Source organism: Excalfactoria chinensis, chromosome Z (genome assembly GCF_039878825.1).
Source record: "Excalfactoria chinensis isolate bCotChi1 chromosome Z, bCotChi1.hap2, whole genome shotgun sequence".
Lineage (NCBI taxonomy): Eukaryota > Metazoa > Chordata > Aves > Galliformes > Phasianidae > Excalfactoria > Excalfactoria chinensis.
This window is the reverse complement of record NC_092857.1, coordinates 52,229,359-52,243,077: the sequence shown is the minus strand read 5'-3', so window position 1 is coordinate 52,243,077 and position 13,719 is coordinate 52,229,359. Positions and strand designations below refer to the sequence as shown.

At 37.4% G+C, this 13,719-nt stretch overlaps 1 protein-coding gene across 1 annotated transcript in view; it reads right to left on the bottom strand.

The window, feature by feature from the left end:
• Positions 1-13,719, bottom strand: part of ROR2 (receptor tyrosine kinase like orphan receptor 2) — a 145,723-nt gene that overhangs the window by 34,710 nt on the left and 97,294 nt on the right. Inside the window, exon 2 of the mRNA XM_072359836.1 lies at positions 8,759-8,836. Within this exon, the coding sequence (XP_072215937.1) occupies positions 8,759-8,836 (78 nt within the window). The remainder of the gene's footprint in view (positions 1-8,758; positions 8,837-13,719) is intronic.

Below are 13,719 nucleotides of genomic sequence, written 5' to 3'. Positions count from 1 at the left end.
TTTACAGTCTACAACTGCAGTTAGAGTTATTAGAACTATATTCTAGCAGGTAAGATGAAAACAAATTACCTCCTGTCTTACAACAAATTACCCTGCCCGTTACAGGTAATTGAAAAAAACTTACTAAAATTATTACTTAAGCCAACAACCCACATGCATAAGCATTTCTATAAACGAGACTGTGTGATCCCTCACAAAGCAGAAAATGATTTTCCATTGCTGTTTCATTTTTAGTTCTTTATTTAAAGAATGCAATTTTGGACAGTTTTTCATATACCTGTATATAACCTGTAGCAGTCTATTTTCAGACAGCACAATTGAGGGAGGGTATGTGTGCAGGAAGACAAGAAAGCAATTTGCAGTAATTTTAAAAATGTTCAAAAGAAGTCAGTTTGCACTAACTTGAAATACATTCAAAAAAGAACTGACGTAGTCAATAGCAAGACAGAAGAATAAATATGTGAAAAGAAATGGAAAAGTGAGTGAGCAAAAAATTATTCTAATTCTAGAAAAAAAAAAAACAACCCACAAAAACAGCAGCACAGCAGAACTGTGAAAGTGCAATGACATCCAGTCATGCCAATGGTAGTTTGCTGTTGGGTGGAAGAAGACTGGAGACAACAACACAAGGCCACGAGAGCATCAACTCAAGAAACAGCTCAATGCCCACACAGGTGGCTGAATATATGCACACAAAGGAAGTGAAGGAGAAGGTTCTGAGATGTAGCTAGTATTGGCATACAGTTTCTTAGCCTGGAGTCACTCCTGATTACTAAGAAGTAAAAGAGGCAAAAAGGATGCTTTCTGCAATGATAGAGCCAGCGGAGGCACTGTAAATGAACAGCTCAGTGAGTGTGGTTCTCCTTCTTTCCTACACTTTTTGTTCCTAATACACAGGGATACGAAAAGTCTGCAACATTCTTATGCTATGATCAGCTTTTATGTTGATGGCCAGCTTATAGCTTGCTTACACTTTTATCACTATATCACTTTTCCTGACTTAACCTGAGTTGAGTCTTCTTCTCAAAAAAGTTATGTATATTACATTTAAATTAATTCAGCTGAAAACAGGCAGTAGATTTAATTATTAGGATCAAGAATTGTTGCTAATTCAAGACTAAGTCAGTACCAAACCATGCTCTTATTCCAATTAAACTGGAATTATTGGAGGACGCAATCTGATACATAACTTAAGCAACACAAAATATTTCATATAAATTCATGTATGAGATGCAGCTAATTATTAGAACAAAACTATTACCACCAAAAGCAATGCTAAAGATTTATAGACTAATTCAAATTCATCATGATTGGATGCACTTCCCCTGAAGTCAGTGTAACTGAATCTACCTCCTAATGATCAAAATTTGGATTTAGCTCACTATTGCTCCTTCCAATTAAATTTTGTGCAGTGTTTTAAATTATCCTGCTATTATTATCAAGTAATAAATATTTTAACCTACTGAGCTTCGAAGCAATTACGTTTTCTTCAAAGTTCTGTGGAGAAGCTTGGGAGCATTAGAGCAACACCTACCTACTGCCTCTGTCAGTCTCTTTAATAGCATGCTGTGTTCTAGCTTCATTTTCTCTTTGAAAAATGATGCTGAAGTCTGGCATTTGTAACTAAAGAATCTGAAGTGACTGAGCAGGCAGCCAATTCTAATGCTTTTTGTGATGTATGGAACACCACAAACACTGTTGGATGCCAGTTTGATGCAACGGTTTCAGAAAAAAAACGAGCTAGTCCCCAGGCTAAAACGGCCTCAACAATAGGAAAAACAACCCTTTTCAGTGTAGCTCTCTAAGTAAACATGTACTCAAATACGGAGGGTGAGGAAAATTAAACGTGAAGGCACTCAGACATGTACTCTACACAACTTGCATCCAGTATTTTGTGTTCTGTAGCAGACAACTAGAGATTTTAAGAATTTGAACAATTATTAGTCTGTTTTAAAAATACTAAGATAGTGACGAAATAAAGAAAAAACTTATACAAATGTTTTGGGTTTGCTATGTGCAAAAAGCATTATGAAAGTTGTAGATGTCATAATACAAAAAAAAAATTCCTTTGAAATATGGATATTCAAAGAGCATTTTTTCAAAAATGAGAGTAGAACGGCTAGCAAATTCCTGTGTTACACAAAAACTAATTTTTTATATAGCATTATTTGTACCAAGGCTCTGGAAATTCAGAAGTCTTCCTTTACTCTCAGTGATTTTTGGCTTGGCTAACAGAATGTTTGAAGTACTTCAAAGGGAAAAGACATCTAACTGATATTTCTGCATTGCTGTAGGTAACGATACTCTAAAATTATCTTGTGCAATCATTTCTAACATTATGTACAACTATTGGTACTAGTTATCTTGCTTGAACAGAGTAAAAACTGTTCTGCCAAGAAGCTAGGAGAATACAATACAATTTAATCTACATATCGTGTTGTACTATCGTACCGTATGTACCCTGCGAATAAAGTAACTTAGGGAAACAACTGGCATGAATGCTAGAAAACTCATATTTTGAAATGCCTTCATTTGGTTGCCAGTCCTTCATATTTTAAAAAGAAATAAATTCGATAGAACCATATCAGGCAGAATCCCCCAGCAAAACAATGTTTAGATGACAGGACTACTTTGCACATTTTGGCAAGAACCTTTTCCCGCATTTGATAAGGATGTCAAATCATTGTCAGATGAACAAGAACAAACATTATGCTGAAAACATAGAGAATGAAAGGGTACAGTCATCACAGAGACCCCACATGCACGCTGTTTCTATAAATTTTATTTACACTGTTCTGGCACTTCAGTGTCAAAGTTGTTATCTTGTCTCAAACCATATGTGCTATGCTTGTCATAAAGACAACACAAAATGGTCATTCTGCTTCTGTTAGTTTAAGATCTTAGCTGTGGATTTTGAAGTTGGTTCTAAAAACCACTACTAAATATCTTTAACTATTGTGGATCAGGTTCTGGCTTAGCAAATTTTGATGGGAGTTCTATTTTTTGCTAATTGCATTGTTCCTTCTCCCTGTATAGATTTAAAAAACAATCATGCATTACCAACCAGCTTCATGATCATCTCTATGAGTAGCAATTACCAATAATTTGTAACTTCTTACTTCAGAAATTCTCAATCAAATTAAGTCTCATGACACAGAAAAGTACTACCAACATTATTTTCCAAATCATAGAATCACATAATCACAAGGTTGGAAAGGACCTACAAGATCATCTACTCCAACTGTCCTCCCATCACCATTACTACCCACTAAGCTTCTAAACCATATTTTGTGGCTCATCACCCAGACGCCTCTTGTATACTGCCAGGAATGGCAACTCCATCAGCTCCCTGGGCAGCCATTCCAGTGCCTGACCACTCTCTGAGAGAAGAAGTTTTTTCTTATATCTAAACTAAGTCTCCCCTGGTGTAACTTATGACCATTTTCTCAGGTCCTGTTTGTTGCCTGGGAGAAGAGGCCAAACTCTTCCTCATCACAAGTTGTAGAATGCAGTGAGGTCTCAGGTCCCTCAGCCACTCCTCATTAGGACTTGTGCTCCAAACCCCTCACCAGATTCATTGCCCTTCTCTGGATATGTTCCAAGGTCTCAATGTCTTTCTTGTAGTGAGGGGCCCAAAACTGAACACACTATTTGAGGTGCAGCCTCACCAGTGAAAAGGGATGATTACCTTTCTAATTGAGGCCAGGATGGCACTGCTCCCCTCGGCCACCTGGGCACACTGTCAGCTAATGTTCATGACACCACTCTCCAAATTACTGCATTGTGAATACAGTAATAAATGTAAAGTATTCACAGAACTGACAGGTAATCTATGAATAATATAGAACAGTTGCAGAATGTTCTTGGTTTATATAATATCAGAATACTGAGAGAAAACAAATATGAAAGTTGCTGAAATATAGAGAATTTCTTTCCAGAGATGTATACAGCAATATCACTAAAAGAGTTTAGGGGATGTATATTGCACCATCACACCTCAGTAAATGGCTGGAATGCAGTAAAGTGGTTCCTTCCACACATAGATCAGGACTGGAAAACACTGAAAAGTAAGTCTTAGCTGAAGGGGATGGAGAAGCCTAAGACTCCTGATCTTTTTTCTAAATACAAAACAGTCTTCTCAGTTGTTTGCCCTATAATGACAGCACAAAGACGAGCAAATCATTGCAGTATGTTAGAGTCAGGTTAGGAAATGTAAGGGATGTTGGCATCTCTCCCAAAATACATGAGTAATTAAGGAGACTACAATGAACTGTACACTGCTGTATGTTTTCAGATGAATTGTTACCTTTTCAGCCCAATTTAATCTCATTATTTGCACTCTATTTTCCTTAATCTATATAATCTCAATATACAAAAAATGCAGCCATAAACATGTAAAATAAAATGATTTGTGTAACATAGATTTTTAGGCAAGTAGCTAGATACTTCAGAAGTAATTTGGAACAAATTGCAGCCAATTCAGTGATGAACTGGAAATTGCCACTGAAATATTTCTACAATTTCAACATTGTCCCCCATACTTAAAACTAGTAGGATTACACTCTCTTTTTTGCAGAAGAAAACCTATTTTTGAGCAGTATTTTCTCATGCTGGGTTGTAACCCAGGCTTCTTACCTATCCCAGCTGTCCTATCCTACTTGGTAGAACAGTGTTGTATTCTTGCTTTCTGAACCCTCAGAGGAAACTGAAGAGGCAGCTTCTCCATCTGTTGGCTACCAGCCATTTAGGTGCTCCTAAATGACTGTCAGGTCATAAGGCAGTGCAGGGTGGTTATAGACTGTCTGGAGGGTCATCGGTTGTATATGGAAAATATACAACTGATATACTTTCAGAATATATATGAGTAATTCCTGATATGTTGCTCTATGTCAAAATCAAGGTAACCAAGATAGTCAATCATAGCTGGGATTTACCATATAGGTAAATGCCTCAAAACAAGTTCCCAGACAGACTTGTGCAGAAAGCAGGGTAAAGACCACAGATTTGAGGCATCTTGTCTCCTGGAGTAGCTCACCTCACTCAGTATCTCCGTTGCTGCAAAGCTGCCCTTACTCATTAAAGTGAATTGCTCCAGTACTCTCAGATCTAACTGATACTGCTGAGTCTCATTTTCAGAGAGATTTTCTGTAATGTTGTACAAAGCCTGAAAGATTCTTTCTACTCTGCTCACAGTGCACAGAAACTCTGAAATAAATCTGAAATGATTTTTTCTTTTTTTTTAATAGAAACTATGTTGCTATGACAGAGAAGCATAAGGGTTAGTAATAGAACAAAAAGTTTGATTTTTGCTTATTTAGAGAATTCTGCAGCCACAGAAAATGAAAGAAGAATAAAATGAAGCCATTTCCAGACCAGGCATGCTGGAAACTAGCAACTGAATCCATACCAATGAGTCATATATGAACAAGGGTCTCCCTCTATTCCTCCCTCTCTCTCTCTTTTTGTGAAGGAAATACAAAATCCTTATGATGCAGAAACATTTGAGATGTGATTAATTACTTCCTCAGACAGGTATTGCCTATGGCCTTAGAAAAAAAAAATTAAATTAAAATAAGGAAATGTAACTCCTTCTGGGGCAAGAATTTAACCAAGTAATGTCACATGAAAGAAACATTTTCCTTTATGTCTACACCCTTACAAATTCAGGGAAAACAAAACAAAAACAAACAAACAAACAAACAAAAAGAGAACAAAAGAATGGAACTAAATTACTAGGTAAACAAGTTTGGCTGTTGCAACTGAAGGTTAACATGGACTTTTTCTCATCAAAAGTAGTGGATACTTGAGTGTGAAGTATGCAGTGTTGCTAACAGGAAGAAATATGGAAATTTATTTCAGTAATGGAAGACAAAGTTTAATCCTCTAAATAAATTTGGGAGCTTCAACAAGCAGAAAAACATTTATAAGAAAAGTCTACTGAGTCTTCCTCATAAATCAGAGAAAGAGAGTGTTCAACATGGATGAGATATGGGATATCTGCAGGAACATGATTAGAAAATGCAAAACTAAAACTAAATGCCATTTTTCTACCCAATTAAGAATATGAATTAATGGAAGATTAACAGAAGTTTCTGAAAAAAAAAAATTCTAATAAGCACAGTCAAGATAAATTCAAATTTCAGATGAAGCAGAATAAAAAACATCATTTCACATGGGATAGCTATGACAGCAGCAACTGTATTTTTAAAATGTAAGCATTCTGAATAAATTCTGAGAAGAACATCTGGCCAGGACTTCAAAGCTTTGCAGATTTCAACAGGTTCTCACCTTGCTGAAACTGCTAATGCTAAGGGAGAAAGTAGTTTGCTTACAAGAATATCTGTCTTTTTTTCTATGCAAAATGATTGGCCTATATTTAGAAAAAGAACAGTGAGAAGGGCTTCTGTAAGTATGTTGGTGGCAAAAAAAAAAGACTGCTGAACAAGATGGCAGATGAACAGGACAGTGAAAAGGCCTAAGTACTGAACATCTTCTCTGATTCAGAGTTTACCACCAAGACCTGCCTTTAAAAATCAGAGACTAACTTGAAAGACTAGAACAAGAAAGAGGCAGATTCTAGCCTTCTGTTCAACTTCTTGGTGGAAGAGGATCAGATTCAGACTGGGGAATACTAAAGCAACCTGGACATACATAAGTCCATGAGACCTGATGGGATGACGGCAGATGTCACTGTGAGATCAGTTTCTGAACACCAGATGAAAAAGCAAATGTCACTCCTTCCTTTAAGGAAGGATGAAGAAAGACCAAGAGAACTATGGTTGAGTCAGGCTCACTTCAGTTTCCAGGAATGTGATGGAGTAGCTAATCCTGGAAAATATTTTCCAGTCACAAGAAATAAATGAAAATCATCACAAGAAAGCATCGTGGATTTGCTAAGGGGAAGTAATGCTTGGCCAGCTTGACAAACTTCTATGATAAGATTATGCTGGTAGATGAGAAGAGAACAGTGTTTATTTCTGGTATTCAATAAGGCCTCTGACACTGTGTCTTGTAAGATCATCATAGATAAACTGTAGATGTATGGGCTGGATGAGTAGACAGTGAGGTAGATCAAGAACTGTTCTTATAACTGAGTCCAGAGAGTGGTGATGAGTGGCATGAAGTCTAGTAGGAGACTAGTCACCAGTGAAGTACTTGGGAAGTCAATGCTAGAACCAGTCCTGTTTAACATCTTCATTAATCAAAGAACAGAAACACAGAATCATAGAATCCTTAGAGTTGGAACGGACATCTGAGTGTCATCTAGTCCAACTCCCCTGCAAGGAATAGGGACACTACAGCCAGTTCAGGTTGCCTAGGGCCTCCTTTCTTTCAAGCCTCAAAAGTTTCTAGGGATGGGGCATCAACCACAATACTAGGTAACCTTTTCCACTGCCCCACTACCCTCACTGGAAAAGACTTTTCCTTTATATTTAGCTTAAATCTACCCTCCTTGAGCTTGAAGCCATTTCCTCTTGTTCTATTGCCACAGACCATGCTAAAGAGTCTATCCCCTTCTTTTCTGTAGCTTTCCTTTCAGGTCACCTGCGTGACCTGATCTAGGTGTTCCTGCTACAGCAGAGGGATTGGACTGCATGATCTTTCAAGGTCTGTGTTTCTGTGTGAGTCTGTGACTTGCTGCTCACACTTCTCTGGATGCAATTCAAGATACGTTTGGCCTTCTGGACTTCAAGCACACATTACCAGCTTATCTTGAATCTTATTAATCAATAACCCCCAAATCCTTCCCCTCTGGGCTGCTCTCAAGCCATTCTCCTCCCAACATGTATCTGTGCTTGAAATTATCCCAACCCAGGTGCAGGATGTTGCACTTTGTCTTGTTGAACTTCATGGACCCGCCTGTACAGCCTTTCCAGGTCCCTCTGGTGGCATCCCTTGCCTTCTAGAGTGTCAACTGCAACACTCAGCTTGGTTGTCATCTGAAAACCTTTGATCCCACTGTCCATTACAATGATGTTAAATAATTCTGGTCCCACTGAGTAACACCACATGTCTTCACTTGGACATGGAGCCATTGACCAGAACTCTCTGAATGCGACCATCCAGCCAATTCTTTATCCAGCAAGTGGTCCATCCATCAAATCCATTTTTCTCTGATTTGGTGACCAGGATGTCATGTAGAACAGTGTCAAATGCTTTGCACATGTCCAGGTAGATAATGTCACTTTCTCTTCCTTTATCCACTGACACAACAACTCCATCATAAAAGGCCACCAAGTTTGTCAGGCATGACTTGCCCTTGATGAAGTCATGCTGGTTACCACCAATCACCTTGTCTTTATTTTCCATGTGCCTTCAGGGGGATCTGCTACATGATCTTGCCAGGCACAGAAGTGAGAGTGACTGGCTTGTAGCTCCTTAGATCTTTTTTTTTGCCCACCTTGAAAATGGGGGTTATGTTTCTCCTTTTCCACTCAGCACGAACTTCACCACACTTCCAAGACCTTTCAAAATATGATGGATAGTGGCTTCATGGCACTGATGGACAATAGGGCAGGAAGGTAATAAAACCAATATTTGTTTGAGTGATTTATATATTCTCTCAGTGCAAGTCTTAAAAACAACTTAAAATTAATTTCTGCAGATTTCACTATCCTTGCTTAGAACAACAAAGTCACACAAGACTGCCTTTCTTACAGGTGTGTATACACAGGCAAATTAACATACAACAACACAATTTTGATGTTGCTTAAAAAAGAATGATTCTATTTGGGAGGAAAATGGAACTTAATTTTACCTTTAGGAGTAGGAATGGGTCTCTCAAGTCCATCCACATGGCCTAAGGGGTCATTTGAGTCTGGAATTTCCATTTCACCTGGGCAAAAGAGAAAATGTTTTTATGAATTGGAGTTCTGGGTTAATTTATCCCTTACAAAGAATTCTGATAGCGATAGAACTAACTTATTCAGGCCAAATCCCAACTTCTGGGCAGCACAGATGAAATACCTAATGAAAAGATCAGGGATTATCCATACCATGTTAGAAAACATAAAATTAAGTCAGTTCTGTGGAATATCTTGTGCTCTACAGATGTGGCCAGCAAATCCATTTTCCAGCTCACACTTAAAATAAAGGGATTGACAAAGGACTCAAACATTTCCTGATTATTGACCCTGCAAAGCAAGCTGTAACAGAAATTAATGGACAAACTTGGTTGCAAAATATCATAGATCTGTTTTTACATTACAGAAATGCAGATTCTATTTTTAGAAGCCCGGCTCAGGATCCTTAGTAGTTTTCTTATCCTGTTCTGAAACATATCACTGGAAAGTATCTCCTAGAAATGAAAACTAAGTAACGTAATAATTTTCTCTGATAACTTTACCCGTTTTCCATATGCTGGACTACAGTGAATTCATACTATATAGAACACATAGCTCACAGTTTTAAACTGAAAGAGGAGAGATTTAGGTCAGATATTAGGACAGGCCACCCAGAGATGCTGTGGGTGCCCCATCCCTGGGGTATTCAAGGCCAGGTTGGATGGGGCCCTAAGCAGCCTGATCTGGTGGGTGGCAGCCCTGCCAAAGCAGGGAGCTGAAATTGGGTGGTCTTTATGGTCCCCTCCAGCCCAAGACATTCTATGATTCTGTGATTCCATAATATATCTGAGCAGGCAGAAATATTGTTGGTCTGCCAGCACTTCATACAGACAGCAGACAACACTTCCACGTTCCTTTGCTTTTGCGGTGTGAACTAACAAAGGTATAGCAGGAGTGCTTATGTCAAATTTCAGCAGAGATACATCACCTCTCAATTTTGCAAGGAAAACTGAAAGAAGCTTGCCTCTATTCCTTTCTTTCTGAGTGACCTCTCCTATGTATCACAAGGAGTTTAGAATGGGACTCTAACACTGACCAGTTAGGGGAAGACCAAACAATGGAGTAAGATGCTGTGTATTCAACTTTAAAATACTTGTTCATATTTCTTCAGTCAATTAGAGAGACTGATAACAGGAAAAACATTAAGTCAGACATCAGCACAGAAATTCCTCTCCTTTACTTCCTTCCCAGACTCATATCTCTTTCTTCTTAAAAGCTTTAAAAAACAAAGATGGTAAGGGAAAAAAGCATTTCCCAATTTGAAAATGCTTCAGTAATAGTTTTTTGTGATTAATTCTCATGCTTGACAAGTTTATGTCTGGCAAAGACACTTATCTCCAGATGTGCTTTAAGAGAGAATAATTACAAACCACAGATTGTACCTACAAGCAAAACCTCCATGACTAAGCAATGTTAAAATTGAAAATCATTTATCTACTAAACAAATTATAAATAAATAACAGATCTGCCAGTTAAATTGTTGCTTTTATGAAAGAAACATTTATATTTTATGCAATTTGCAAAGTTCCATTTAGACCATATTTATTCTGAATTCTCAAGCTTAACCTTGAATTTACTGAGTCATAAGATAAGATGCCATAAAGTCATTGTAAGCATGAAAAAATAATGTTTTACACCAGAAGTTCTTCTAGCTCAGACAATCAAAAGGATACTACAAGCAAATAATAGGCTTTTACCTTGAGTTAAACACAATAAAATAATTCTATAGTCAAGAGCCTCTCCAGGGAGAGACTACGTATACCTGTTGTATATTCTCTGTGTTTCCTGAATTTAAATTCCCAACTTAATATACTTCTTCTAGGACTGAATCCACTGCACTTTCCTCAACAGATAATAATCCTTGCAGTTATTCCTCCTTAACTCATGCTACCTCACAGTAGACAATTCTTATCATGTACTATCACCTATTTTCCACAGACATATACGTCAGGTTTGTAGTTTTACACTTATTAACATATGTCCTTTTTCCCATTTCATTTATTCAATATTCCAATCTGGGTATCTCATTTTACTTCTCTTCCTTCTGCTTTCCTCATTTTTATTTATTTATTTATTTTTTTCCCCTGGCATTTTTCCATGTCCTGCTGCTGCCAAGATGGGTGAAAATCCACAAAGATGGAAAAGAAATAGCTAAAGTGCACACGGCTATCATAATCACATTCAATGCCAGTAAAGAAAGGGAAGCAGACAGGGAATGTAAAGAAAGACAGACTTGACTAGGAAAAAGAAAAGCAAAAAGTAACGAATATAGAGAAAACTCTTTCTCGATACAGGGTCTGTTCAGAGCTAGCCATGACAGCTGAGGTGCAACATCTTGGTCTCAGAATTGTTAGTTCCAACAAAACTGAGCTTGGTGCTAAAAACAGTAAGAAGGCCAAATTCAGTTAGTATTGGCTATTTCTGGGAAAAGAACAGAGAATAAAACTGAAAATATCATTATGCCGCTGTATAAGTCTATGGTATTCTTTTATATACAGAATGTTGCATTTTTTTGAGGTCATCTCATCATGAAAAAAAGTGGTGTTCAGAGAGTTTCAGAGAAGAGCAATGAATATAATGAAGAATGATGAAAGTTAGAGAACAACTTCTGTGCACCTGCTGTGATTCACCACTGAGAAGGAGGTGGCTGAAATGTTTTTCTATCATGAGATTCTTGGACTATTGCTGAGATCCAATCTGTTCTCTTTCACCAATCTCTCAATAAAAACATGGGAAAATAGTAAAAGGAAATTTCAGAAAATGAAAGACAAAGCTTTCTGAGACAAGTTATAGTTAAGCTGTGGTCAGAGTTTGCACGGATTACATGTGAGAATGGACAAGTTAATAGGAGAAAAAAATCTATGGAGCCACAACTAATATATAGAAATCATATGTGGATGAGGAAGTTTCTGAGCTCAAAATGGCTGGAGGCTAAGAGAATACCTAGACATACTTGTACAAGCCCTTCTTACCATTTTTCTCCTGCATCTTCTTTTTGCTTCTGCTGAAGCCATGATAAACAGTGGGTAGACATCTGATCTGCTCTAGTATGGTTACCATCATGCTTTTAACTGTATGTGTCCACTACTCAGACTCCAGGAGAATCATAGCTCATTTCTGAACACCCATAATCTACATTTGCAGTGAGTATCAGGTAGAAAATATAACCTGTTTCTGTCCTCCTTGTACATTAGCAGACAAGACTGCAGCATAACCACAACTCCACCTGAATGGAGATTCTCCATATGGGGCAATGTGTATTTCATATTGACCACCTACTACATCCTCTGGAATATCCCTCTTTTTAGGGACAACACTGTCAAGAAAAACACAGATGCTGTAAATGGTACTTTTATACTGCTCATCTACAAATTTAACTTTTTTACTTTTCTGGGCAACAGAGGAAGTCATTTCAATGAGGGGAAAATTCCAAAACCAAAACAGAAACCAAATCTAAAGTCAATATTCTGTATTTATGGTGTAGAAAATGCAAGTTGATATTCAATTTCTTAGACTTAAATGTAGCAAGTTTCAGCAAGAAGACAAACAATATATAAAACGCTTTTCCAGCTGAATATAAATAATGATCCCTCCTTTTGTTAATTCCCTTCTCCTGAAAAATATTGAGATGTCTTATTTAGTGACAGTGATTCAAGGGCAGGTAGCTCTTCTTCATTTCTGGCCCTGGTGACAAAATACATAAGGAAACATCCTGTTTTACTGAGATAAGAATGTTCTAACGCATGCAAAAAACTAAATTACCAGACAGATCACAACACCAACTCAGGCTGCATACTATTCATCATAAGAGCTGCATTTTTTCCGTCTGAAATGGTTATGAGTTTAGACATCCTTCAATACTTGATAGATTATTGCAATAAACAAAATTCAAAATGAACAGACATCAAAACAAAGCATTAATCTTCATTAAAAACCCAGATACAAGCAGGCAGCTATTATAATTAATACCAGAGACAAACTAGGGCCTCAGCCTCAAACCGGAAGAGAATAACGAAGTCAGGTATTTTCAATCAGAGTGGGCCTGATTAATTTAGAGGAGTTAAGAGCTGAATGATACAGTGTCATGCAATGTTAATAATTGTCTTTCAGTTCTTGTAGAGCACAGATGAAATCTTAAAGGACTAGAAATTGCATAAATAGTTCTTATTACTTATTTAAAAGGGTAAAAAATGAGTGCCAGGGACCTGTAGATGCACCAGCTGAACATCGATTCTTGAAAAAATAATGAAACTAAGGTTATTTTAAAGCATTTTCAATACTACATTGAGATGAGTAATAAATAGTATAGAAGCCAACACTGGACGGGCTTAAATGGATTAGAATTGAACACAAGTCAACAATCCCAAGTTATTGCAAATAAGTCAAATATCATACCGAAACATATAAACAGTAGTAATCCTTCCAGTTTACTCAACACTAACAAAGGCCTGGAGTGTTTCCTCTAGTTTTGTGTATCACTCTTCAAGGCGGATGTGGAACAAACTGAGATACTACAATTAGTGTCACAAGAATCGTCTAGAAAACAAGATCAATGAAAACATGAGTGACTAAGCCTGCTTATTCTAAAGGAGATTAGTTTTGGGCTAGCATTCTCCAAATGCACAGATCTCTACAAATGACATTTTCAAGGATGGGAGACTAGGCAAGTATCTACTGTACATGATACTGCACAGATACAATTAATTCTTCCTTTCCCCAGGGTGGAGACCTCTTTAGATCTTTTCCAGATTCGTGGTTCTATGAGAAAAATATGTATCCTTCTACCACATTATGCTATATCTCAAAGCTTACAAAGAAATCCTTCTACACAAACAATTGCACATAGCTACACCTAGGGCAACTGCAGCTTTTTTCA